This window comes from Falco biarmicus, chromosome 10, assembly GCF_023638135.1.
Source record: "Falco biarmicus isolate bFalBia1 chromosome 10, bFalBia1.pri, whole genome shotgun sequence".
NCBI lineage: Eukaryota > Metazoa > Chordata > Aves > Falconiformes > Falconidae > Falco > Falco biarmicus.
In genome coordinates this window covers 605,719-633,145 of record NC_079297.1, presented here as the reverse complement: position 1 = coordinate 633,145, position 27,427 = coordinate 605,719, and the positions used below count along the sequence as shown (strand labels likewise).

The following is a 27,427-nucleotide window of genomic DNA, read 5'->3' as shown; positions in this document are numbered from 1 at the left end:
TTAGTAAGAGGGTAAAGAGCTGGGGCTGTTGGGGGGCTATCTATTTTACAGGCCCTCTCTTCCCACAAAGCAGAAAATAAGTCACCCACCAGGAGGGAGATTATGCTGAAGCAGATGGCAGGATGGAGGTGCAGGGCCATTGGCAGCAGCTCCCATCCTGCCTTCAGCAGCTGAATTTGTTCCTGTGACTGTGCCCAGGGTCCCGCTCCTGGCCACCCACCAGCCCCTGGTGACACTTCTGGCACAGCCCAGCCATTGTCACTGCTCATGTCAACTCCTGTGCCCACCAGGATGCCAAGGTCCTTTTCTGTCCACAGAGCAGCGTTTGTCCTTTAGAAATACATCTGGCCATTTATAACCGTTTTAAATAAAGTCCACACACTGCAGTTCCTTAAAAGAATAGTAAAATAACTGTTTATAAATTTAATCTTAGTCCAGAGAGGCTCAGATTAACACATCTGAGAAAAAGAAACACTCTGTCTCAGAACTTAACATTAAGTATGAATTTTTGCTTAAACGTAAGCAAAGCATATTTCCCAAGTATAAAGTGCACCTTTTATAACAGTTCAAAACACAAGCAACAATAACAAAATTAATTATTCTGAACAATACTTGATTTTATGCATATAAGGGAAACAAATGCCTTCACTCTATGATACTGTTTCTTGAAGCATAATAAGTTCTTCAAAAGCCTTTAGAGGTCACAACCCCTTCTAACGGTTACCTGGCACACCTGCTGATAGGAAGTACTCTTAAAGACATGAACAGCAGAGGTTGCACCACATCACCTTTAGATGCACGAGCACAGGTACGTAAGAAAGCAGCAGAGCGCAAAACAACTTCTGGTGACTTCAACAAATTAAATCTGAGTGAGTACAGGTGTACTCCTTCCCTCTGCCTGATAGCTATCCATTCCCACAACAGAGGGAGAAGAAATGCCATCAGTTATGAAGAGTCCTGCAGGTCGGCCAGAGGGAGTTCCTGCTGTGCCAGCTTCCAGGAACTAACGTGGTTACCTATGCCTGGCTGGCAAAACCGCACACCCAACTCTTCTTTCCCCACCCCACATATAAACCCCCAAAGCTCAATCCAATTTCTGAGCATTACTGCACCTTTTGCTTTGCATTTTTCGCTTTCTGGGCAGGCTTTTTCAAGCTTTTAGGTTTTATTCAATGAAAGCAGCCTTCCTCTTAGACCCAAGTAAAAGAGGAGAGGAAGGTCTTTCTCATTCACCTTTTCAACTGGACAGACACTTAGCAAAACTCACACTAGTACTGCCAGCAAGGGAAGAATCTAAGAACCCTTATAGTTCTACAAGGGAGAGAAAAATTATGCAGAAACAGCCATCAGAGGTCCAAGAGAAACAGGGAAGGGATACAAGGATGGCAGAATTCCTGAGGAGCCTGTCTACCTATTACAGTGTGATGCAGAAAACAAGGTGCACTCAGTGCAAAGAGCCAGTGCAGCATCCAGCAGGGACTCACTCACTGCACCAAAACCTGTGCGCACGTCCACCTGCCTTGACAAACATTCGGGTCACTCTGCTTTCCTGCCAGCACTCAAACAATGGACGTTTTGCAGTTCAGTCAGTAAAAAATAAAACATTAAATGTATCAAAAATACACTATAAAACAATAAAAGGCTGCATGTCACTGCAATGCATTGTTACATCAATAAAAACTGTGGTCACATTTATAGCAAGAGGCCCACATCTTCATCAGCTTTTTGAATGCCAGAAAAGTAATCTTTGGTTCTTAAAAAAAATTCCCCTCTCCCTTCCTTTTATTTTTTTAAATGAAGTTAACTTTGTTATTCTTGAAGATGCCATCTGTGGTTATTTCAAAAGTTAGATTACCTCACTATATTTTCAGAAACATACTTACTCCCCTCTTTCCTAGGTACTGGGGGAAAAAAACCAAAACCAAGACACACCAAAACCTGAGCTGCAAGTTTTTCTGCTAGCTCATGCAACACCACAACTATCTTAAGAAGGGATCAGAACTAGAAGGACCAGTAACATGTCTTCAGAACTTCTTGTAATAACAATTAATTGGCATTTTTAAAGTTTCTCTTGCAACACAGTGCCAATACTTTCATAAATAAATGAGAACTGAGTTTGCTCAGCTGTAACAGCTGACGTTCACTTGGAATATGCACTTCTTTTAAGCACCTACATTAAAACATACTGTGTTGTAAAATGCAGAAATGCATTGTTCCATAAATTCCATCCAACTGCCTTTAGAAGAATTGCTGCTCAGGTTTACTCATCTTCTGAAGAAGCAGACTGAACAGTGCCAAAAGGAAGAGTGTTACTTATCAAAAGGAAGCCTTTGTTTGCAGCTGGGCTCTGAAGCTGTCCTGTGTTCATCATCTGTCGTGTTGTTCCAGCTTTCCTTCATTGGAATTAGATGAGGGGCAACCACATCACCATCCTATTATTAAAAACCAGAAAACATTAATGATAGCACATTAACTTCTGCTTTCTATGCTAAAGCAGAAGAAAAGCAGCTCCGTATCAGACTTAGTAGAAAAAAATAAATCCAAGGTCCTAGAAGCTTTGTAAGGCAACAAACATTGAAGACTGCACATCCCAGAGATGGCAACTGCTATAGTCAGTGGTAGTGTCTGGTGGAGAGAAAGAAAACCCCCTGCACCTGAGAAACCTTCGCTGTTGGTAGTGCACTTGTTCCTGAAGTATTGCCAGCAAATCTAGAAAGATCAGCAGGCTTGTATTTTGGGCATCGATATTGAACCGGAAGCATTATTATAAGCATTTCCTCTGACTTTGCCAGGGTATCTCCTTTAAAACTGTTGCGATCTACCAGCCCGAAGTGCTGCTACGATCTAAGGCAGTAGTGCTCATCCTTGTGAGATACATATGTTAACCTAGTACTTGAGCACCACAAACACATACAAGAAAGCAGTAAGCTCTCTAAGTTAGAAATAAGCTGGTGAGATGCACGTTGCCATGCTCTGCAACCCACCGGGGCCTGCGAGATGGATATGCCTGAACTAGAAGAGCATGCTTACAGGGCGCAACCAAACTCTACAAGCAGAGAAAGCTTATTGCTTGATCCATTTGTAAAACACCCTTCTGAAATTAACTGCTCTCAAAAGACTGGTGCCAGAAGTAAGACATAAGAACGAGCCTTAAAACAAATTGTTCATGCCTATAGCTGTAGCTCCAGCACCTAAAAGCACTCATCTACTGGGTGGCCTTTCATTTCAGAGGATGAATGAAACTTACAGGTGCCTCTAGCAAGTAAGACGCAAAGTCAGTGTTATTAACATACTTTATGAAAAGGAAAAAAACCCCATGGTTCACAGAATAAACTGTTCATACTGTATTTTTTAAGCAACTTTGAGATTTCAATATAAGCATTTATTTTACTTTGAGGCTTGATCCCAAATAGTGGAAGATATCTGAAAAAGTACATGGAAGTGAAGAAAGCTATCCCTTTTCCTGGTATGATTATCAGACAAACAAAAGTGAAAGCCAGCCATTAGGGGAGAAATGTAACAGCAGATTTGCCAGGACATCTATCAAACCTAATGATGCTTCCAGTCTAGAAATTTCACAGCTCATGCATGTAGCAGAGTGGCTCCATTACCATTTTCTACTGAGAAAAACTTACTTCATACAACCGTAACTGCTTCTCTACAATGATGAATATTCTGGAAGGATTTTTTTTTAGATCATAGAATCATTTAGGTTGGAAAAGTCCTCTGAGATCATCAAGTCCAACCAATGAAGGTGCCCACCTTCCTGCAAGGGGGATGTGGTGGTGGAGATGTTGTATCATACGTCACCAGTTTACAGCCGTGACTGTTACAGGCTTCTCCACCACCTCTGGCAGGAGGAATGCAAAGCAAAGTATGAACTCGGGGTCTGCTTTAGAGTCTCCATTTTACTTCCCAGGGCAGCTCTAACAAGGTTCCAAACACAAAAATGTCAGGTGAGCTGTAACATACTCTCTTCCCTCCTCACAGCTGGATACTTGTATGTTCTGAGAAGTTGACAGAAAAGGGAAACACAGAGAACAGAGAAAGCCTTGCAGGCAACTCAGACTACAGACTAGTTGCCCAGAGAGTTGATGTTTTCAATCTTACTCCTGCAGATATTTTCCACTCTAACTCAGAGCAAATGGACTGACCGTGAATCTCCTGGGGGAGAAGTGACTTTTAAGAGCTGGTGAACAACAAAGGAAGAGAGGGAAAGCCATAGAAGAACTGACCTGACCTCCTCCCTAGATCTTTTAATCTCTCAGTGCTGTTTTAAGCCTTTGTGTGAGGAAACCTGCATCCATGAACTACTGAGTGTCTGTGTGGAAGTTAAATCAATGCAAATCCATCACTATTTCAGTGAAAATAAGGCACACCCAGATGTGAGCCACAATAAAACCAGAAGCTAGGTTAGTGAGAAGTGGCTCTGCCACAAAGACAAGGCCTGAAAGCCAAGTTTTTTAATGAAAAAGCCAGCTTATGGACAAAGGTGAAGAGGTCTAAGAACAAGAAAAATAACATGTGAACATTACCTGTGGTTTGGTGAAATTCTTTTTTATACACCACTGAATAAAATATTGTTTTGCAGCTGAAACAATATCTGCATCCTGTCTTTTGCAATAAACCCGAATAATCTGCTCTGCAAACGTCATGGGTAAAAGCTTTGAAACCTTTGAAACAAAAAAGAAATAAGCTTTAGTATGTCTTGAAATTTAAGAATCCACTGAACTTCAATTTTTTCATCTGAATACAAACGGAAAGCAGTAAAAAAAAATCGCACTACAATCCATGAGCTTTATTCAAATCAACTGTATTTTTCTAAGACTTCCAGTGTATTCAAGTTAAACACTGTTCATATGCAAAGGCTGTCAGAATTCCAGATTGTAGCAGTACAACAGACACCAAAGCCCTGCAAGGACATGGATTCTACCACCTCTCCACAACTCCTGCAAGAACTACCATAAAGGACTGTAATCACTTCCATCGCAAGTTGTGAAGATGCTGCCCTTCAGCAGCCAGTTGAAGAAAATAAAAAGACTACCTGTTCTTTACTGATCTTGACTGCCTTGGAAGGATCAGCCTTGCAATAGAAGAGAACATTATCAATGGGATTCTGTTCTTTCATTCCATAATCCATACGGACAACCTTGCACATCAAACAAAGAAAATGGCATTTGTTAATGTTTGTCTTTAGTATTCTCACAATAAATAAAAGAGGATACACACTATACTTCTGTAAATTATGCTAGTAAAATAGAACAGTAATTATTACTTAATAAAACAATCTGGTATTGCATCTTATATCTTTTCTTCCACCACCTTTCGCTCTGAAGCTGCTAGGTGGATATTGACATTTACATAAACCAGCTCTGAGTCACGCTCTGCAACGCTCCAGCTTCAAACAGTGGAAGCATGCTGGTCCCTTGCCAGCCTGTGCCCTTCTGAAACGCACATCCTATGGAGGCAGCACTAGAGCTCACAACTTTAAACATGAGGTTCAGACTGTGTTATTTACATCTACTTGGTACACCAGCAGTTTTGTGGTCAGCAGGGAGAAGCCCACTTTCCCATGACTTTAGTTTATGGACAAGGAAAGCGCAGTCAATTTAAAGCCAGGTGAACTGCTACAGTTTTACTCAGCCTGAAGTGAATCTTCAATGCAAGGGAGCTTTTGAAGTGATCTGTGATGCACTCTATGCAAAGCCATTTGCTAGCTCTTCCCAGAATTAACCAAGAACAGAGATCAAGCTATTTGATACTTGCAGACTGCTCAAGCTCTCTCCTCTGCTTCAGGGTCTCTCCTTTCCCACCAGTGCTGGCCAGCAACCAAGCTGTGGCAGTGAGGTGCTTTATGCAGGAGACAAAACCCAGGGATGACTGCCACGCATCAGGCTTGCCATACCAGCAGCCTGGAAGTCACTGTGCCCGTTACCCTCCCACTGGGGCCTGCCCTTCGCTTGACTTCACAGCCCACAGCAGTGGTTCTTAGACTGCTGACTTTAACACCCATATGCTAAAACCCAAAGGATTCCCTACTGCTGCTCCTTTTCAAAGTGAGGACAGTCGTGGGACAACCATGTGTGTCACCAGGAGCAGAAGTGCCCAAAGAGCAGCTGAACACCAGCCCAGGGAAGATGCCTGATGCCTCTGCGCCCAGGCCCAGCAAACCTCCCAAGGGGAAGCTCGGTGCTCTCGGAGCCCTGAGCTGAACACCTGGGACAGCACTTCTGAAGCAACCCTGTGGGTTTGGGGTTTTTCGTTTGCTTGGTTGGTTTTGGGTTTTTTGTTTGTGGTTGGTTCCCCCCTCCCATTCCAAATGTATTGAAATGTATCTCTGATTTTCACCATGGTACACAAGGCCCACTGATTGAGAAGTTTTTACTCTGAACTTGCCCTGAGAGATATTTACATCAATTATGAAATCTTCGGCCTTTAGCTCCACATCTGGAGGATCCTTTTCTGGCCTGGAATTAGCAATGCTTTCTGCCAGGCTGTTATTCTGAAAAAAAGACAGTAATTCAGGTTACATTTAGGCACTACCAGGTCTAGACCAAGGCAAAAAAATGCATGACAGAACACATCACTAAACTAAATATTTAATTTCTTCATAGCTTGACAGACTCTTCCTGCACCAACCTGGTTGTTTGAATCCCTGCATATCTCAGCCATAAGTTTTCTACCGATTTTCAGAAACCAAACAAGCTTATATAACTGAGAAGACTCCAATACTGCCAGCCTGTGGAGGACAAATTTTCACCTGATGACAGGAAGACGCAGGGGGAAGAATGTCCATCCAGGATGTTGAAATCTCCACAAAAACAGAAAATAATTACCTTTAAGAAATTATTTCATTTATACAAATGTTTTGCAATTAAGTTCCTAAAAGCTAAATATTAAATGTTTTTACTGAACTTTGGGTTTTTTTTAATGAAGGGCTACAGGATCTCACCCTCCAATGAAGCTTTTATACCTATACATTGGAACATATCAAAAAAACCCCAAGAGACAGACAAGATCAGTAATGTCATTGACCACTGTGAAAAAACAACTAGAAGCAGCAAGCTCCTAGGCAAACTTTGGAGAGGATGGTGACCTACTTCAAAAGCTGAAACCTCCAAGGGGTTTTGCCTGGTTTTGGACCCGAGAGAATATTCCCTGCTGACAGCTAGGCTAAAGCCAAGCTGAGAAGCAGGGTATGATGAAGAGGAGTTGTTCAGGGAAATGTGTAAATTCTCATTAAAAGGCTGTGGCTGGCGGGAGAGAGAAAGTTGCCTATTTACCAGGCTGCTGTGTTCTGGGTAAGATGCAAGATTAGGTGAAGCAAGATTTCCTGGGAGCAACTGAGACTCATGGAAGAAAAGGTTTGAGCGCATCACATTGCTTCCAGGAGACAGGTCCAGAAGGGAAGGATTTCAGCTAGCAACATTTTTTTGCTGCTGCTTTATCCATTGCAAAGATAGGGAAACTAGTAAGAAAAGCAGGGAATGACACACATTGCCAAGCTGAGGCATGTGTCGTTTGTTGTGACTCAAGAAGCCAAGGGAAGGTTTAGACTGAGACCAAACCTAGAGGAAAGAATTGCCAGGAGGCAACCGGCAGGAGGCAGCCTGCTTATAACATATTCTACTTCCGTTCTTGTTTCACAATGTACATAGGCTAACTTTCTCCTTTTCTTTGTTGTTGCTTGCTGCTTGCGCTTGTTCTTAAGTTACATCTTCCAGTTTGCCTTAACTGGAAACTCTAGCTTTGAATTTAAGAACTCTGTAGCTATTTGGGATGTTACCCTGGCTCTGGCCAGCATGAGGTGAGGACCACAAAACCGCACAGTGCTTTGAGCAACCTGACCTAGCTGAAGGTGTCATGCTCATTGCAGGGGGGTGGGGTGGACTAGATGGCCTTTAAAGGCCCCTTCCACCCCAAACCATTCTATCTAGCCACTGCTCACCTCCAGCACTTCAGAGGAAGTTGAGCCTCCAACACTCCTGCAACAGGCAACTCCTACACTGCAGGAGGAAAAATTTGCCCCTGAGCCCTCAGCTGAGCATCAGAAGCTGCAAAGCGTTGGATGGATGTAATTATGGCATCAACAGGGATCCAGTCTCCCTTGAAAACAACACACTGGATACCCCAAGACCCAAGACCTCTGGCTGGATTTTCAAAGTGAGAGTTTTTCTTTTCATTAACGAGTTCTAAAAAGAAGTGTTTAAAGGTGGGACTCATGCAATTCACTCTCCTGCTAATCTCCTTATTTGTAAGGCTATCTATCCTGAACTACCCCTCAGAAGGGCAGGAACTTGACAGCTGATGTACGAGCATTTCATGTTTTCCTTCCTATTTCCTCCTGCTTTAATACAGAATCTCTTAATGCTACCTTTTCTTAGACACTAAGAATACAAGCAAGCCATCTCTTCAAACAAAAAGAACGGAGCAGTAAGACATCCAGTAGTCCTTCTGTAACCTTATTTTTTAAGACAGCTGAATTAATCTTACTAAGGCTTTCTAGATACAGCCATCTCAGCCCCAAGAAGTTTGGAAGTTATTATTCAGTTTGACATCTGTTCTCAAAGTAAAGGACACAAATCACAATTCAAAGCAAATGTGTTCCTTATTATTCTGAAATTGTAATGAACACAAGATAATAGTAGTAACATTCTCGATCACTGGACTGACTCTAACAGCTTTTTATGCAATTTTGTGTTTTTCAGAAAAGTTTTTTTCTGAAAATATTTCTGCAATAATCAATTTCTGAATTACCACCTCCTGCCATTCTTCTGGCTGTTTGTAGATAAAACTCTTCCCAATTCCCTGTATGTTTCATGGCTCAGCTACATAGACAGGAGGATGACTTTTAACTCTAGTTTTGGAATAGTAGTTAAGCCAAAAAAAACCCAAAACCCACATGGAGACAGAGAAAAAAAGATGGTCAACAACTTTTTACAGGGACAGAATTCAGAATTTTCCACCAACAGACATTACCTTTACAATTTCCATCATTTTTTCAGGTTGAGTCTCTCCTAAGAACTTGTATAATTGACGTCGTTCTAGTTTCTGCAATATCTCTCGTGCCTCCTTCAGTTCTGGACAACTTGAGTGCAGAATTTCCAGGTAGATATTATCTGCCAAAGTTGCATTGATTGTTGTTAAGTATGTCACAATCCAGTGTCACAACAAAATGCATGTACAGGGATAAAGGTTAAGACAACAAGAAAACCTGCTGGTTCAGTAAAGTCACTCACTTTCAGAGAATGGCTGAACATGCCAAGTCTGACAGCTGAGAAGTCACAGTATCACCTTGATTATTGTCAGGTTCATAACACCTACTGACAGGAAGACTAGCTCAGTTCTCACCCTTGCAACAAGTTTTATCATTTCACTGGAAGTTGCTTCCTCCTCTTATTTAGCCAGTCTTGTTCAGCAGAATATCTTAAATCCCAGCACTAACTAGCCCAGGGACAAGGGTGCTCTACCTTGTAAAAAGAACAACATACTTCCGTTAAACCTTCCGAATTTGTCAGGCTTTGGATGCTAGCATCAAAGCCCCCCTCCTGTCTCCACATCACAGCGAGGTACGCAGTGCATTTCCCACCATCAATACGAGCAGCAAGACAGGTTTCTTTTGATGTGGCTTTGAGCAGAAAGGTTATTTCTGGCTGTCCTGAAGAGACTGCTGCTGTCAGGGTGCTGCTCACCTGTCACAAGCACCAGCTGCGCTCCACATCTATACACACTCCCCTGTCAGAAATACCTGGGCAGCTCTGACGCGCACTGCAAGCACAGCTCTGCAATGCCCTGCCTACGGCTGCAACTGGCTTAAAAAGCTCCCAACACACTCCAGGAGCAAGTTATGGGCCATGCACCAAAACACCCTGAACCGAGGGTTGTTTTTAAGGATAAGGTTGGGCAAAGTCAGGAAATTCTCCATGAGGAACAGACTAGGTCTCTTCAGACTGAGAGAAGAGATAACACAAGGGAAATAAGCAGCCCACAAACGCATCCATTGTGCAAAAGCAGTAGTGACAAGGAACAGTTTGCTGTCTCAGCCTTTACTAAAACGAGGATTTGCTGTCAAATCACAAAGCGACAAATCAAAAACTAACAGTGGTTCTTCACCATTCATGGAAGAAAACTAGGGAACTTTCTGCTGCAGAACCTCACAGAGGTTTATCATTTGCAAAGGTCCAAGAGGCAACTGGGCAGTTTCAGAGAAGCATCACTCATCACGGACTACTGAAAACAAGCCTCCTGTCCTCTCAGAAGCCCCCAGGTGGCAACTGCTGAAGGCAGGAAGTGCCTTAGTTTAAGAGAAGAACATATTTGTCCTTTGTGGTCTACTGTTACATTTGATGTGGGCATATTCCTCGCATCACTCCTCTTGCTGTTCAACTCTCGTCTTGTTGACCAGGACAGCCCTGCAAGCAGCTCCTTGCTGCGGCAGACTGTAGGAGGTGGCGGACAGCCCTGGTCTCCCTGCCCTGAGCTGCGCTCCTCGCCAGGTGCCACAGGTCAGCAGGCAGTTACAACAGGGCCTTGGTGCTGATTTGCTAGCATAGCTGATCTTACAGACCAGACAGCCCCCATGGAACAGAACCCAGCCCATTAAGAATTTAAATCTTGGTTCTTGCCTTTCTGCCCAGCCTTTCCATGGCCCAACACTGCAGTTCATGCTCTCCAATAGTCACTCCCCGCAAAAGCCAGCCCCTTCTCCTCCCCTGGGGCATAGGCATGCAGTGTCAGCGGGGCCAGGCAGCTCCTCATCTCAGCACTCTGTGCAGCCCCTTTACCCACTTGATGCAGCAGGTCTATGGTCAGGCTGAACGTGGCCGTGGCAGATCGAGGATTGCCGGAAACTTACAGCAATACTCTGAGTTGTTCATATATTCTGTTTTCTTCTGTTGTATTTGCAAGCAGGGTTGCAACATCTGAAGTGAATCAAATCAGGCCCCATCAGTGCCCTTTGAAACCTGCTTTGGGGTTAAGTTTCACAAGACACACACACAGACTTATATCCCACTGTGACAAGTGCAACAAACTCAAGGCACAGGCAGGACCTCCTGAGAGGACTGCTTGCAACAATGTGAATTTGAATGTGTGCAGAACATAGGTAGTTGGTACTTCTCTCTCTCAACATAAAAGTCATTTAAACTAGAAGGTCTTGCTCCCCCAGCCAGATAGGAGATTGGATGGTGCAGGTCTGCCCCACCATCTGTGCACAAAAGCAGTACTTGAGCGTCCTAGTCATGGGCAAGGGCCCACCACACCAACAGATGTAAACCCAGCATTTTAACAGGTACTCATGTTCTTTTACTTAAAAAAAAAAAATAAAAAAAAAAAATCTGAGTGCCATACCAGTTAGCTTAGTGTAGGCTTCCATGTCCTCCATTGCTGTAGAAATCTGGTACAGTTTTCCTCCAGAGCCTTCTATTTTAAAAAATTTGTCTGCTTTTTGAAAGGCTTCTGTAATCCTAGTTTGAGACAAAATTAAGACTTAAGGATAGCATCATTTTGAAACAGCTTATTGCTCAAGAGTAAAAAAAGAAATGCATTAATATGTTCTAATTATAAGACAATGGATGAAACTGCATCCCTTGTGCACAGCAGACCCTGATGGCACTGCAGTTATGTCCCATCTCCATGCTGTGATCACACATTTCAACAGAGTATTTCCATCTACTGAAAACTGGTTCAGATCAGACCCTTCAATGAATGAGCCGCTTTATTCTGCTGCAGACTACAAGTTTATCATTGTTTAGACAATCGCAGAACCCTGCAAGACAGTGACATGGTCACTCAGCTGCAATGAGGCTGCCTCACAGATGACCATATTCTTTTACAGACCCATTGCTCTAGGAGTTAACCAAGAGAATACGGAACACTGTAAAGGTAAAGCATCATGAACATGTGGGATTTTCAGGTGGCAAAAAATAATATTCTGAAGATCAAGTTCTTCCAGAGTTCCCTGTACCTCATCATTGTTACTTCCAGCTTGTACACTTACTTGGATAAGCTGCTATAATTATGGTACTAAATTTCTCGGCTGTTCTACTCCTCATACATAGGTACTGCCAAATCTTAGCATTTTTCATGTGAGTTTTAGAGGATCACTAAATCAGGAGCTGAAGTTTATGAAATGAAAGCAGTACCAAATTACTCTTATACTGTGTAGTCCTCTGTGTTCCTTTCTTCCAAGCTCAGCAGATGGTTACTCAGCAGCCAAGATCCTAGTGAAAAAATCTTTGGGAAAACTAGTACAGATGCTTTTCAAGAAAAGTAAAAAGAATAATGCTATAGGGAAACTTCTACAGACATCGACAGAGGTACAAATGCAGGCAGCCAGTGGAGTTTGTTCTGAACAATTCCTGCTGTGGCATTACATAAACACAAAGTCAGGCCTCAGCTGAGCTACAGTAACAGTAAGCTTGCTCATTACTTTACTCTGTTAGTAACGTTCCTCTATTAACCAGCTGGTTTGAGCTAAGTGGTCTCTAACTTGTAGGTATAGCTTTGACTTCAGCTGTCAGCACTTAAAGCAGCATTAGCACATCCTGATTCTATGCTTCTTCAGGGCTTTAGTAATCTCCTTCTAACTGATCTTCACATGGAAGGATGTAGTTCTTGCCCTCTCTTTTTTTTCATTCATCACAGCCTCTGTGACACTCTAAAGACTGAGCCTTGCCACAACAACTGGGCTATACAGCCCAGTGGCTTTAATTTTATGTCACACCTTTTTGACTATCCCAATATTCCAGACAGATAAACACTTTCAAGAATTTAAAAATCAACGGAATGCAAGAAAAGGAAAGTATAATACTTGCATTATTTCAATGATGTTGCCAATCTTATGCTGGTATGCTCGCCGATGCAGGCAATTCCGTGTGTGGAACATATCATACAAATTTCCAACTTCCTGAATCAAAAAAAACCAATCATCTTTTACTTTTCACATTGTTATTGACTGCAAAACTAAAACAATCAAGGAATCAAATGAGTTGTCTGCTTCCATTTGCAGCACAGAGCAGAATCGTTATTTTTCACAGTCTACAAATTTCGAAACAGCCTCAGGCTGCCATGGGAAAGCAGAGATCCTACAGTGACGCTGGCAGAGAAAAGGACCTCTTGCTTCTTTAGCAGCCCCTTGCCAAAGCCATATTCACCTCTTGCTCAGAAGACTTGGAGCAGGATCATGCATGCTGCTGGTTTTGTAAGGTCTTCTCTGGAAGGACCCACCACAAGCTCTTTCAACAGAGGCTTGCTCTGTCCCGCCCCTTCCTTAAATTAACTGCTTCTGAGAACAGCTTTCAAAGCAGCAACTACTTCTTCCTCTCTTGGGCTATAAAAGCATCCAGCAGGCAACCCCAGCAAACCTCTACAACCTGGAGTGCAGCTGCACCGTGCTGACCAAGGCAGGCTTTGCCACAGCCCGTATGTTCTGTGTGCTGCTATACTTTGCATGCATTTTGCTGCTGGGTGTTCCCTCAGTTCATGCACACTGCTTACCTTGTCACGGGTACAGATATGCTTCTGGTTTTCTACTTCACAGACCCGAATGAATTTAAGTAATCGCTTATAATCAAAATTATTCTGGATTCCTAAGTGATGGCAATCCCTAAAAATATTCCACAGAGAGTGTTTAACAATGAGATCACACTTGTACATACAGTAGCATTGTTTCAGTAGGAATTCATAATAAAAACCCAAAATGTAAGATTTGTACCTTGCAAAATAATCCCATTTGTCAACATCAATGCCATTTTTTTTGTTAGCTACTATCTCATATAGGAAACTTTTCTCCTTCCGTCGACCATGGTAGGGCCACTAACAACAGGGGAGCCGAGAAGGAAAAAAAATAAATATCAGAAACAGTAAGAAATTAAAGTGTGCAAACAATGTCAAAGCAATTTTTTTAAGACAGCAGAAATACACTTTGATTTTGTCTGTGATAAACATCCAGCACTGAGGTAGCAAAGAACAGAAAGACATTAAGAAGCTGTTGGGCATTAGATGTTCAGAACTGGGGCTTAATCAGCTGACTTCCCAGAGTATCAGGAAGAATAAAAACCATGTACACCAGTACTTAACTTCCCATTCTACTTAAGCAAAGCCTGCAGCTTTGAAAAGCTTAAAAAAAAAAAAGTACACAGCAACAAAGAGAGGAAAAGGTTGGAAGCATTTAATCTTCAGGGAATTAGTTAAACCCACAAACATGTCACTGTCTTGCAGTCTCCTGCAATCAACAATACAACTTTATAGAACAGTTTTAAAACAATAATTTAGAGTTTTAAACAAAAATTGTACAGATATCCCTTGTGGGTTAGGAGTTTAAGTAGCTGGCAATTCAGCCATAAGGCAAACAGGAAATCAATGCCAAAATAATAAGATACAAGTTGCAAATAAACATTTATTTTCTTGAAAATCTAATGATTCTTCAGCTAAACAAAAAATGCCATAAAATGGCCTTGAAATTCTGAAGGCGGAAAACATGGTATACAAACAGATACGGTTTTCATGTTATCTGCATTACAGAATTTTTAAAACTGATATAAGAATGGAAATGTAAGTAAGCAGCAGGAAGAGAGCACATCACTGATAAAAACACCCTGTGCTGATGAAAAGAGCTCTGCTACTGGGACAACGTCCAGGACACAGTTTATGTTCAGTGCATAAATAACTTACGGTTCATTTCAGGACCAGAAGTCCTGCCATGTGATAGCATCACAGCACATATGCCTCAACAGCAGAGGTGCCTGTACTCTGGTAAGACCACCACAGTACAAGTGACTGCCAGCAGAAGATCCTGCAGCCTAACACCAGGAGGGTAGCAAGAAGGTACATGCAGCGTACCATGTATGACATTCCTTTTCCTGTTATCCTGCTGGAAAACAGGCATAGAATCCAAACAAGGAAGAAGAGACATTGGGTAAGCACTCGGCACAAGACCAGTGCAAGTGGTGGGCAGCAAGGTTTGTGTGCAGTGCAAGTAAGTGAAAAATCAGCTTGCAGTCTTTGTAAATCAATATCCCCTTCCTACAAGATCTCAGACTGAATTTCATTATGCTAAGTTCCCTATGTTTGTCACCAGAGTGCTGCAGTACACATGGCAGAATTACACACTACTACAGCAGAAAATAATGGGTAAGTGCTAATGTTCACAGGTGATTTGTTTGGGACAACGCACAAATTCTGATATAGGACCAGATTGTCATGACAGATCTCCCACTGACAGGTTCTTAAATTGTAGGGGCAACTGAATGGGTGTCCTTGAAGAGATAACAAGCTCCAAAGTGAGGAGAGAGGACTTAATACTTCATAGAGTGGCAAGGAGTAACAATCATGATCTCTTCCTCCTTGTCTCGAGGCAACACATTTCTTTGAGTCTTATCCCTGCCTCTATGTATGTTACTGCAATAAATCCAAGCATTTTGCTACTGTTAAAGCTGATGTGGCTCTGGCGCTGGGGCCACACTTCGGGTTGCTGGTTGCCTCATCTCTGCCAGTTCTCAGTTTTGATATCCATTATCAGCTTGTTACCCTAAACTGTCTCGTGTTTTCTTCATGTGAAAACACAATCTCCCAGCACCATCACCTCCAGGCATCTAATAAACAGGCTGTTATCCTAACCTGGTCATTTAAGGTTCCATTAAAAATTCAGTTCTACCAATCTAGTTACAATAAATCAGGTTCACTAAATACAAATAACATTCTTAAGCTTTCCTCTAATCTGAAGACTTTGAGTAAGAACTTCTCAGGCAGATGTAAGCACATGATGTAGTGAAGCTACCACCTCCTGCCAGCACTATAAGAAATAAACACTACACGTCTCTAGCATCTCTTGTGCCAGGATTCTCAGAATTCCGCAGGGCGAAAAATAAATAAAACATAGTTATCTACACTTTCAGTAAAATCAAAGACATGTATTGGGACAACCAGAGGAGCAGTACACTGACTTACTGATGCCTCACAAGTGGCTCCACCTATAGGCCCTCCTATTTGTTCCTTGATGAAGGTCATATCTTCTTCCAGGACAAGTCCATATGACTTCATGACTTCTTCTAGTTTATTGGAAGTGATCAGGTGCTCAAACATTTCAACAGAAGCAGTTTCATGCTGTGAAAAAAAACACTTCAATATTGCACTACAAAGGCTAAGCATCTTTCATGCACTGTCACAGCTTTCCCCTAACCCAGCAGCGCTGCCTGGCAGGGCACCTTGGCACCGTGGTGTCCAAGTGCGGCTCTTGCAGGATTTTCTATTAATTTGTACTGAACCAAACAGGAAGACACCTGGTCTACAGAAACACCAGCTCCAGCAGAGAGCTGTTAATTTTAACAAACAGCAGTAAGACAGTCACAATGCTAAAAGACAAAATAAACAATTCTGTTGTGCAGAAGACTAACAAGTTTACTCAGCTGATTTTGCTCAGCAACTGCAAGCAGAGAGAGGCCCGGAAGGACTGTCTTACATTTCATTCACGGCAAACAACCCTTGAAACTCCACCCAAAGTTTCTGAAAGCTGGAATTCTAAATGCTGTATTAAATATCCTGGCCTTGAACAAAAATCTTAAACTGGAAAGGAATTTCCCAGTTGGTATTTTGCATCTGTAAAATACATTCTGAAGAAAGCTCACAATACACATTTTAAGACACAATGCTGGCTTTAAATGATCAGTGCACTCCTAACAAATTCTGCCTCTTCAGAGCCACACTACAGGCACCAACAAGACCACATTTCACTTCATTTCTCTGTGTCACCCAGTGTGACATCTGCAGGAAGAAGACATATGTACACAAACAGATCTCATGAAAGTACACAGGAGTTCAAGAGCATTTGCACTTTCGGGGGAGAGATGCTGGTGACAAACATCTGCCCTTAATTCTCCCCATGCCTCTTTCTGCTTTGCTAGTAAGGCTGCTTCTGCTCACAGCCATGCTGAGGGGGCTGACATTCCCCAAACATACAATTAAAGCGAACAACAAGGAAATAATCACAAAAGTAGAAGATATTCTGGTTTTCAATTATGACACCAAAATGATGCAATAAGAGAATGCTAGAAGATTGTTATATTCTCACAAGCACTGGCAGTCGTTTAAAGATGAATTATTCTCCCTTTAAAAAATCCAGTTTTCTATTTTTACTTTAATATTGAAAAGCCTACCTTCCACTTCAAACTTGGACGAGTGAGTGGAATAAATCTTCCATCAAACATGTGTGAAAATGGCCCATGACCTTAAAAACAAAGATTATACAGGTGTAATCTGAGACATGATTGTCAGTAGAAATATTCTGAACAAGCTAAAAATCTGGATTTTCTTGTATTTGACGTGATCTTGACATATATTAGAACCACAGAAGCCATTGGCTGGAAGTGACCCTAAACACCATCTAGTTCCCACTCCCTGCCGTGGGCAGGGACACCTTCCACTAGACCAGGTTGCTCCAAGCCCCGTCCAGCCTGGCCTTGGACGCTGCCAGGGATGGGGCACCCACAGCTGCTCTCGGCAGCCTGTGCCAGCGCCTCGCCGCCCTCACAGTGAAGAATTTCTTTCTAATACCTAATCTACACATACCCTCTTTCAGTTTAAAGCCGCCCCCCTTGCCCTATCACTACATGCCCCTGTAAAAAGCCCCTCTCCAGCTTTCTTGTCGGCCCCCTTTAGGCACTGGAATGTGCTGTAAGATCTCCCTGGAGCCTTCTCTTCCCCAGGCTGAACTGCCCCAACTCTCTCAGCCTGTCTTCAGCAGAGAGGTGCTCCAGCCCCCTGAGCGTCTTTGTGGCCTCCCTGCTCCAACAGGTCCATGTCCTTCTTATGTTGGGGGCCCCAGAGCTAGACACAGCACTGCAGGGGGGGTCTCACCAGAGCAGAGCAGAGAGGGAGCATCACCTCCCTCATCCTGCTGGCCATGCTGCTACTGATGCAGCCCAGGGTACAGTTGGCCTCCTGGGCTATTGAGTGCACATCACTGGGTCATGTTGAGTTTCTTGTCAACCAACACCCTCCAGTCCTTCTCAAAGCTGCTCTCAATCCATTCCCCACCCAGCCTGTATCTGTGCTTGGGACCGCCCTGAACCGCATGTGGGACCTCACACCTGGCCTTGTTGAACTTTGCAATGTCCACACAGGCCCACCTCTCAAGCCTGTCAAGGTCCCTCTGGATGGCACCTCTTCTCTCCAGCGTGTTGACCACACCACACAGCTCGGTGTCACTGGCAAACCTGCTGAGTGTGTGCTCAACCCCACTGTCCATGTCACTGACAAAGATATTAAACAGCGCCGGTCCCAACACTGACCTCCGAGGAACGGCACTCGTCACCAGGCTCCACCTGGACAGAGCCACTGCCCACAACTCGAGTGTAGCCATCCAGCCAATTCCTTATCCAAATTCCTTATCCATCATCTATGAGAAAGTTTTAGCTACCGCAAGTGCGCTTTCCCAAGACACCTTAAGTTCTACTGCACTTAACACAGCCAGTTCCATTACCCACACAACAGGCAAGTGTTGCAGTAACACTGAGAACATTAACTATTCTGTGCCAGCTCTGAAGAAAACATTATGTAGTTATAAAATAATCATAACAATTTTTGAAAGGGCCATTCATTTTCACTCTGAAATGTTTTAAGAGACCTGAGGACACCACAGGAAGAATAGGACACTTCAGCCACCGAGGGCAGAACTCTAAACACCATATGGAAACATGACAGAAAACTAGCTAAGAGCGGCTACAGACTCACCAAGTGGAGTTGCCTCCACATACATACTCTGGACCAAACAGAAACAGAGAAATCCTGTCTCAGAATACGGCCATGCACTGAGTGGCCCAGAACAGCTGTCACATTCCAGTCCCACAGCCAACTTTTCATCCAGGGTAGCTTTCAAAGAGCAACAAGCCACCTCAAGTGTTATTTACCCAAATCATGACAAAGCCCAGCAATTTCTACGCAGAGAATGTCTCGCTGAGTTATATCCAGTTCCGGTTGTCTCTCCTTCAGTGCACGAACCACACATCCTGCGAGGTAGCCCACCCTGTGGCAGAGGGGGGGGAAAAAAAAAGTTAATGTACCAGTGGTTTAGGCTGAACAGAAGATCAGTTCACCTGTTCTATTTCACTACATTAAGTCACAGCCCTTGTCTGAGGGGTAGCATACAAAGAATACTCAAACCCTATCCTGCAAGAGAATCATAGAAACAAACTATTTCCTGTAGTAGTTTTATCACCAGTAACACATTTGAAAGCAAAAAAGCGTAAGATACCATGCCCAAAACAGAGACAACAGCATCCTGCAGTATTTCACAATGCACAAGCATGGAATAACTGTGCAAGCAAACAGCAGTGCATTACTGACAGTGTGTGTCTTGAAGCACCACGGCTTACACATCATCCTCCTACTTCCAGTCAGTGCAACTGCAAATGTCCACAACAGTCACCAAAGCACTGTTCTTTCAAATTGCTATTTTAACAATAGTTTATGACAATTACTTCTCTTCCTTTTGTTCATTTCAGATTTGCCATTTAATTTCACTGAATGGGACCCTCTGTTCTCATGACATGTAAAAAAGCAGTAACATATGGTACCAATCCTATAGACTGTTTACAAGCGCTACACCAACTTCCTTTTCTACTTGACTCAACAGTCCCCCTTGCAGAGCATCTTAAAGCAAGACAAGGTTTTATATGACAAGGCAGTATCTTTTATTAGACCAAATTTTACTGTTTGGTGGTTTTGTACTAGACCAATATAAGCACAGAAAGCTCACTTTATTTTAATACAGTAAAAATCTTCCAAATTGTATACAAATTGAGAACAACTGTCTTAAGTTTAACTATATAGATTAAATGAACTGTTTAAAAGAAAAGGCTGTCAATACTATTGGAGCTTTCAGACTCCTGTTGTGAAAGTTTTGTTTATATCCCCCCCTTTTGCCTTTTCAGGTTTACCAAATGCAATCAATTCCAGCTTGCCTCACTGATCTGACCATTTTACAATGGTCATTTGCATCTTGTTAATGTCAGGGAGCAGAGGCAGAAGCCAGACTGGCTCCACAATGTCAGCAGTAACAAAAGCCATTTTAGGCTGGCCAGATCACCTGACTAAAAACCATTGACTAGTTTAACTTCTCTGCACCTTGGGATATACTTTTAAAACAAGCCTAAATTTGTCACTGAACAGTTTCTCTGTGGAGTGTGAATGACTCAGCAACACTCTGGGAATCCTCATGTCCATCATCTGTTTCTGTTTCACTTTAATTACGGCTGACAGCCTGACAATCTGCCATGGACTGCAGAAAGCACACAACTACGAATGCAAACATCACAGACAAAATGGGGTTTAGGTGTGCTGGACAATATAAGGGGATTACAACTGTCCAGCAAGTCATTTATAGCAGTCCCAGTACCCTTCCCAGGTTTATGCTTTAAAACTCAGATTTTGACCAGGAGAACATAAAGCACTCACAGTTTTTAATTAACATTATTATTAGAAGAATAAGGGGCAGGGGAGAAATCTAACATTGATCCATTTTGCAGGTTTCTTTATCTGTCTTTAATAAAGGAAGTTCGAGGGAACAACCCATAGTCACACAAGATATCCGGGAACACTCCTGAGACCGAAAATGTCCCCCCCAGCAGTTCACCAATGCTCAGAGACAACAGTGTCCCTTGGCTAGCACTGTGCATTAGCACAACGAAGCTCCGGGAAATCCAAATGCAACAGACCTTCGTGCAAGACGTCGCCTTACCCTATAGAGTGCTCAAAGCGGTTGTGAGAGGCTCCTGGAAAAACAAAGTAAGTGCCACCCAGCTGCTTAATGTATCTCAGGCGCTGAAACTGAGGTGTGTCAATGATACAAACAAGAAGGGGATGTATTTCAATGTGCCCATGAATCGGATCGTTAAAAACCTACAAAAGCCAAACAGCAGCATAATTAACACTTAAAATTTGATTTTGAAAAGAAACAGGCACCAAGGTAAAGGATATCTAGAATGGTCAAGTATTTGGTGGGAGAGGGCAATTATTTTGTTTTCTCCTGTAAAACAGCCATTACCTGCCTACCCTTTATCAAGATTTACCCTGGAGAACTACTTAAGCATGGCATCAAAAAAGACAAAGCTGCACATTTCAGAGGACAAGGGAATTAAAGTCAAAATCTCTAAAAATGTAATCTGTACCTGTGCAATTCCAAAATTTAACAATTGAGAAAACCGCTGTCTTTATTAATCTGCTGTTCCAGTTAAAGCAGGATACTGCAATATGTGTCTGAGATATCCCATAAGAAGTGTTTGGTTTGATATTGTTCATGTTTTTTAAAAATGAAGTGAAATTTAGTAGAGTGGAAATTATGATTTTTACCTTTGTCACAAAATAAAATGCAAAACCCAGGATAACTGAAACATGAAAGATGTACTCCCTGATCATCCCTAAGCACAAGTTTTTAAGAGATATCTCAGTAACTACAGTGACTTGCTAGAGAAGATAATCACACACGTTTAATCCTTGACTCAGAACAGCAGATAAAACCATTTCACCACACACATCTCTTGGTAAAATACTGAAGCAAATAAGGTTTCCCTGTGTCACCTCCATGCTGGGCCACTGAGCTCATAAGGCTCTAGCAGATGTGCAGGCTACGACAGAATGTACGCAGCTCTGGCCCGAGTTAAACCAACATACACCACTTCGAGAAGCTGTTGGACATGGCAACCAGTGGCAGCGAGGAGTCGTCTGTTAACCAGGCCTGGGGGCAAAATTAAAAAAAAAAAAAAACAACTCAGGGAGGCTCTACACAAAGAGATGGGAAAGGGGAGCTTCTCAACACATTGCAAACATCATTCAATCTCTCACAACCGCCAGGTGCCCACATAAAGCTCCTAGCTGGTGATTTTAACAGTCTTTCTGGTTAATGTGGCTTTTCAAAGACCACCTGCTATCAAGGGGAAAGGCTGGGGAGTGTGCAGCTCTGCAAAGGCAAGGCACGGTCGCAGCAGCTCTGCAAAGGCAAGGCACGGTCGCAGCAGCGCGCACCAGCACCACCAAGCCAGAAGGAGGGGAGGCAGCAAGGTCCTGGCCGCTGTGTCCTCCGGCCACTGCGCTGGAGCTACCTTCATCATGTCGGCGTGCTGCTGTCTCACTTTGTTCAGGCAGGCCAGCACTTCCAGTCTCTCAGCTGGGAGGCTAGAAAGGAAAGAAAAAGTCCTTGAGAGCAAAGTTTGCTACGCCCTTCCCTTTGCAATCTGCAGAACATACGGAATTAGTTTTGCAAGTTCACTATCTCTCTGTTATTCATTGACTCTTGAACAGAAATACAGACTTCTGCAGCTTTTTCAGAAAAATATTGAAAGCATTCACTCTTCTAAAATCAGGTACAGAAGGAAGAGAACAAATAGCTACAGAAGTTGTCTGTAAAGCAGTTTAAGTGCTTTCTCCCACTTACACTGAACCAAGACACAGAAACACCAGGTAATACAGAGTTTTTTTCAATTTATTTTAGGGAAAGTCATAATTGGGGGTAAGCCTTTTAAATTTATGGGAAAAACAACACTCAGTGCCTGTATAACTGACACATTTTAAGGCTGAAAAATTCCTTAAACTAAAATGTTAAAGCCCCAATAAACTATTTCAATAAAAATTTCTTTCAGTTAGTAAACTCGGAAGTAGTTTAATTTTGCCCAATTAACTTGAATTTTACAGAATTAATCTCAGGTCCAACAGCAGAACCACTAGAGTTTAAGAGATGCTTCAATTTCATTGAGAACTGATTCTTCTATTTTGGAAAAATGTTTTACTGTCATTCTTGATAAAGCATTAAAGGTCCCTTTCACAATGCACACATAAATTTCCAATGCAGGTGCCCTGTTGTAGCCACGGTAGTCTAAGAGCACAGGCAGGACAAGTCTGGAGGGAGAGAGAACACACTCTGTTGTTACACCCACTTTTACTACTTCTGTCTGCAAGCCTTCTCCTTGAGCAAAATACTTCAGCCTCAGTATGACAGCAAACACTTTATCACAAGAAAGTACTATTTGCTACCTTTACCCTCTTCAGCAGTCAACCACCCTGAGATCAGTTTTACATCAGTTTTTCAATTTAAACTTTAACAGAAAGCAATACTATAAAATATCAGCTATTAGCAAAAAATACTGCTTGATGTACTACATGTTTTCATCCAACCATTTAATAATTCACAATCCATAAAATATTAAACGCATATGATGCCTAAGCTGCTGGTGGCGAGTTTTTATCTTAACCACTTAGTATCCCTTTCCCTAACAGGGAGGGCTGCAGCCTCTGCTGCTTACAGTCACGAGGCTTTAGCTGCCCCTTCCTGAGAGAGCCCACTATTTACAGGGCAACAGAAAGCACCTAACACTGAGGACAAGAGGAGGACCACCTGAATCTGCCCATCCTTCTTGCTCTCTGCTAAGAAGAGAAGATGACCTTTAGCGTGGTGGAAAAGCAGAGGAACCCTTCTGCAGCCAGCCAACCAGAAGGTTGTATGGAACTATAATTACACTCCCAGGAAAAGCAACCACAACTGCTCTTTGAGGTCTGTCCTGAAAATGAGACCAAGAATATTCAACTGCCGTTTCTAAGAAATGTGTAACCTTCCTGACCACAGGTATAGCTAGCTCAGGCAGGACTAGCATTTGGGCTGGTAACCAAGCACTTCCATCACACCACCCTCAAAAACGGTTCAGGGACAGCAAAGTCAGAAGCAATCCACCTCCAGCCATCTACACTCATTTAGCTTCTGTGGAGAAGTTCTCTCTCAAGGCACTCATCTAACATGCAGAACCACACCTGGACCAGAGCATCTTTGCTTCAGCAGACCTGAAAAATTAACACCCAAACTTGACATGCAGAGATGACCCTCACGTTCCTAATTACAACTGAGATCTTCCGTGGATAGCACTTCAAAGCATGCTAATAATGGAGATCAAACTTCACAAGCATGTTTTTGAAAGAGCTGCAATGCTGCAAGAGGTACAGTAGCACCACCACATAGTCATGCAATAGACCTCAGGTAACAATTGCCCAAAAAGATACTCTGGGTCACGTGAAGTACACGAGGTAGGACTTCATTACATTTTTGAGAAGGTGAGGAGTGTAAAGCAGCACCCAGCATTAAGTGAGGGACAGCACTGCCAAGTACAGAGCACAACCTGTTGCTTTGAAGCACTTGGTTACCCTTTCAAATTCTGCAAAAACACAGGAGCAAGGAGAAAATTAACTGGAAAATAGCCAGGTACATAAGGAGGAAGGTATTTTGAGTGCCTACCATCTCAGGAAATTACTGACTGCAACTACAGGAACAGGCGAGAAAGGATGGTTCTGTACTACTGACACTACAGTTTGTTACACAACTACCTATGCAAACACGTGTCCACAAGAAGCACAGCCTAACACAACGTGCTTTGCCCCAGAAACTTAGCTCCAGCAGGGCTGAATTAAACAGCGCTAACACAGCTCTCTGCACTGTATAACACATCTGCTGGAGTCACCCCTGGGACGGATCAGTGCTGCACACGGGTGAGAGAGCAACAAGAGGAATAGGCTTGACCGGGGATGCTGGGAAGTCCCCGCCTGACATACCATGTCAGTGGCCTGTGCGTCTTATCATCTTGCCCTGCCTCGTGGAACACTAACCTTTGTTTTGGGTTTGGCCTCCAGATAACAAAGCATGCCATAAGTGCAGTCCTAGCACAACAGATCACAGAACGTCACCCCATGGAGAGCTCTCTATCCTTCTTCAGACAGAAAACAGCAGCAGAGGATTTTTCACCTGCTGTCTCTATGAAAAGACTGGCTCAACAAAGACATTACACACAAATCGCATATTAGTACTGTGGTTTTTTAGGGCTCTGCAGGCATAGCTCCTCAAACAGCCAAAGTGGTAATACTGCTGGCTGTCTTTGAAAAGGTGACAACCAATGCCTCCCCATCCACCCTCCCCACCCCGACCCCCCATGCTGCAGGTCACAAGGATGAGAAAACCCCCTTCCTGCACCCATTAGAAGCTTAAATATTCCAGAGAGGTCAGCCAGACAGCCCTACTCATCATCTGTATTTACCATGCAGCATGCCACACGCCTCACAAAACATTCACTTCCAGGAACGTGAGAACACGTAGGAAACCCACAGCACTGCCTCCAGGCCCCTGTCATCCTGAGGTCTCCCTAATGAGCTCTCCCTACGGTCCAGGAACGGCAGGGAACTAAATATAAGCATTCACTACCAGCCTGTCACAGAGAAACAATAAAAGTTACTGTAGAACAGCATGCAGTGGAAAGGCCCATGCAAAGGGATCATTCTTTTTTGTAAAGTTACGATGTTTTTAAAAAAGCAGAAGGCTCTAGCAGCTTCTCATCCAACTGGCATCTTCAGCTACACAGAAACAAGATATCAGATCTTACTGAAGGAAACATTTTATAAAAGAAAACAGACAAGCACATCATTCCACACCCCCAGCACCATCCATTCTCCGTAACAACTGAGCACTCTTCACAACCATTTGACTCCACTGCCTGTACCCCACACTTTGAGGGACTTCCTCTTCGCCCCACCCTGCCTGCCTACGGTCAGCACTACCAGAGCCTGACCTACGAGTTTCTGACGACCCGCAGAGCAGCCTGCAGACAGCCGCGGTGTCCAAGCATCCGTATGGGCACTTCTTGATGCTCGGACAGCCAGCAAGGCACTAAAACCAACCAAGCCTCCTGCTAGCCTCTAAACAGGAACTATACACCTAACTGTCATTTCAATTAGACAATTACTTCATGCTTCAGAAACAAAGCCTTTAGCTACCTTCCTCATACCATGCCATTTCTGTCCACACACTTTAAACAGCTGCAGTTAAAACCCTTCTTCCAAAAAAACCAAAAATACCTTAATGACTCCTGCCAACACCTTACCTCCTCTGAAGCACAACCCTTCTGCCTTGTCACCTTGAGTCACATCAGCTCTTCCTTCTCTACAGATAGCCACACCAAGACACCTGCTTTTCTAACTCACCCTTTACAACCTGTGAGTTTAGCCAGGATGTCTCAGCATTACAGAGATGGGGCCCTTCAGCACAGCGTTAGCTCTGGACAAGTTTTTAGCCAAACAGCCAATCTGCACACTGAAGTACTCAAAATCCCCAGCAGACAAGTACAGCTCTGCACTGGAGTACACTTGCCAGGTACCCATGCTCCAAACTGCCTTAAGTTTAACAACCGCACATTAGCAAATAACCCAAGCAGAACAGCCAGGTTTTGAGAGAAATTCGGAGAAAATAGCATAAACATAGTTAGCAAAGGAGGAAAGAAAAGACAAAGATTAAGAAGCGCTGGGGAGCGTGTGGTGTGCAAGCAGGCTCACATCCCAGGAGAGGCAAGCCAAAGCAGCCCCAGTGGGACAGAGGGGCACTTCACACATGTGGGATGACAGGATGCGTTTATACCCTTCTGTTTCAGAAAGGTAAGACAGTACCTTCACCACCAGAAAAATCTCAAGTTTTTTGGAACCAGTCATTTTCCTCACTGCTGGAAACAAGCTTCTATGTGCCTCTACGTGCATTCGGTTTTCCTGCGCTCACAGCAGGTGGCTGGTACTGACCCAGCAGCCAGCCTGCCCACTGCCCAGCTGCTGCCCACGGCCTGGCCTGGCCGCTGCCCGGCCCCGTGGAGCAGCCCCGCAGCCCGTCGTAGCAGGTGCAGCGAGCAGCCACGTCCCAGCACCAGCAGCCGTTCCGAGATTACGGCCGCGGCGCCGGGGCTTGCCGGGGGCAAGGGTAGAGCCCGGCCGCCACGGCCCAGCGCCCACTCGCTGCCGTCGGACGCGCCGCCGGCTCCCGGCCGAGGGGGCAGCTCCGTCAGGACCCCTACGGGCGCTGTCGCGGTCCCTGTCGACGCCCGCAGCTACCGTGATGCCGGCGGCATCTCCATCAAAGCCATTTACGTGGATTTTTCTGCTTTCTCGGGCTCACCGAGCCGCTGGCTTCCGCGCCCCGGGCCCCGCAGCCGGGACGAGGCCGCCCCATCAGCGCTGGGCCCGGCCCTCACGGGGAGCCCGGCGCCCTCCTCCCGTCCCGGGGCTGCCCCCTTGCCCCCCGCTCACCAGACGCCCGCGGCCTCGAGGCCGCAGGCCGGCAGGTCCAGCAGCGCGCTCCCGGTGACGCCGTTCTCTGTGGGAGCAAGCACAGCGTCAGCGCCCGGGCCCGGCCGCCGCGAGGGGCCCCCGGGGGTCGGGCCCGGGCCGCCGTTACCTCGGAAGCGGCGCAGCAGCCCGGGTCCGCCCACGCCGCAGCACAAGAGGTGCTGGCAGAGCCGCTCCGTGTCCCACAGGCGCGGGTCGCTGTCGGCCGCGCCGCCGCGGGAAGCCTCGAGCCGCGGGCGCCTGGCGGGAGCCGCGCCCCAGCCCGCCGCCGCCGGGCTCCCCATGCCGCCGCGCACGC

The 27,427-nt window shown here is 44.3% G+C and overlaps 2 protein-coding genes across 4 annotated transcripts in view; one reads left to right on the top strand and one right to left on the bottom strand.

The window, feature by feature from the left end:
• The window catches only part of PIGU (phosphatidylinositol glycan anchor biosynthesis class U), a 40,857-nt gene extending 20,122 nt beyond the window's left edge, over positions 1-20,735 (top strand). The window contains exon 13 of one of the 2 annotated variants that reach the window (XR_008824481.1): positions 20,548-20,735. The gene's annotated coding sequence lies outside the window, so the exon portion shown is untranslated. Of the gene's footprint in view, positions 1-6,614; positions 6,739-20,547 lie in introns of those variants that run through there. The other variant, XR_008824480.1, reaches the window with a different exon arrangement.
• SAMHD1 (SAM and HD domain containing deoxynucleoside triphosphate triphosphohydrolase 1) lies at positions 388-27,427 on the bottom strand. 2 transcript variants are annotated; one of them, XM_056355165.1, is made up of 16 exons: positions 27,239-27,427; positions 27,091-27,157; positions 22,095-22,167; positions 20,735-20,895; positions 18,906-19,021; positions 17,154-17,224; positions 15,949-16,104; positions 13,715-13,815; positions 13,498-13,606; positions 12,816-12,907; positions 11,350-11,465; positions 8,980-9,119; positions 6,413-6,502; positions 5,045-5,149; positions 4,536-4,673; positions 388-2,432 (listed from the first exon to the last, which is right to left on the bottom strand). In XM_056355165.1, exons 1-16 carry the CDS (start codon positions 27,411-27,413, stop codon positions 2,310-2,312), a joined length of 1,833 nt encoding a protein of 610 aa, XP_056211140.1. In that variant the 5' UTR covers positions 27,414-27,427; the 3' UTR covers positions 388-2,309. The 2 variants fall into 2 exon arrangements, with proteins under 2 accessions (XP_056211140.1, XP_056211142.1); XM_056355167.1 differs by lacking the exons at positions 388-2,432; positions 4,536-4,673; positions 5,045-5,149; positions 6,413-6,502 and adding an exon at positions 6,675-6,811.

Excerpts from the sequence above, each read along its gene's own strand:
- SAMHD1 (XM_056355165.1), bottom strand. The coding sequence starts at position 27,413 with ATGGGGAGCCCGGCGGCGGCGGGCTGGGGCGCGGCTCCCGCCAGGCGC. Across the intron at positions 17,225-18,905 it reads TGGGCTTTGTCATGATTTGG|GTCATGGGCCATTTTCACAC; the intron begins GTAAATAACACT and ends TTTGTTTTTAAG. Across the intron at positions 6,503-8,979 it reads AAATGATGGAAATTGTAAAG|AATAACAGCCTGGCAGAAAG; the intron begins GTAATGTCTGTT and ends TCTTTTTTTCAG.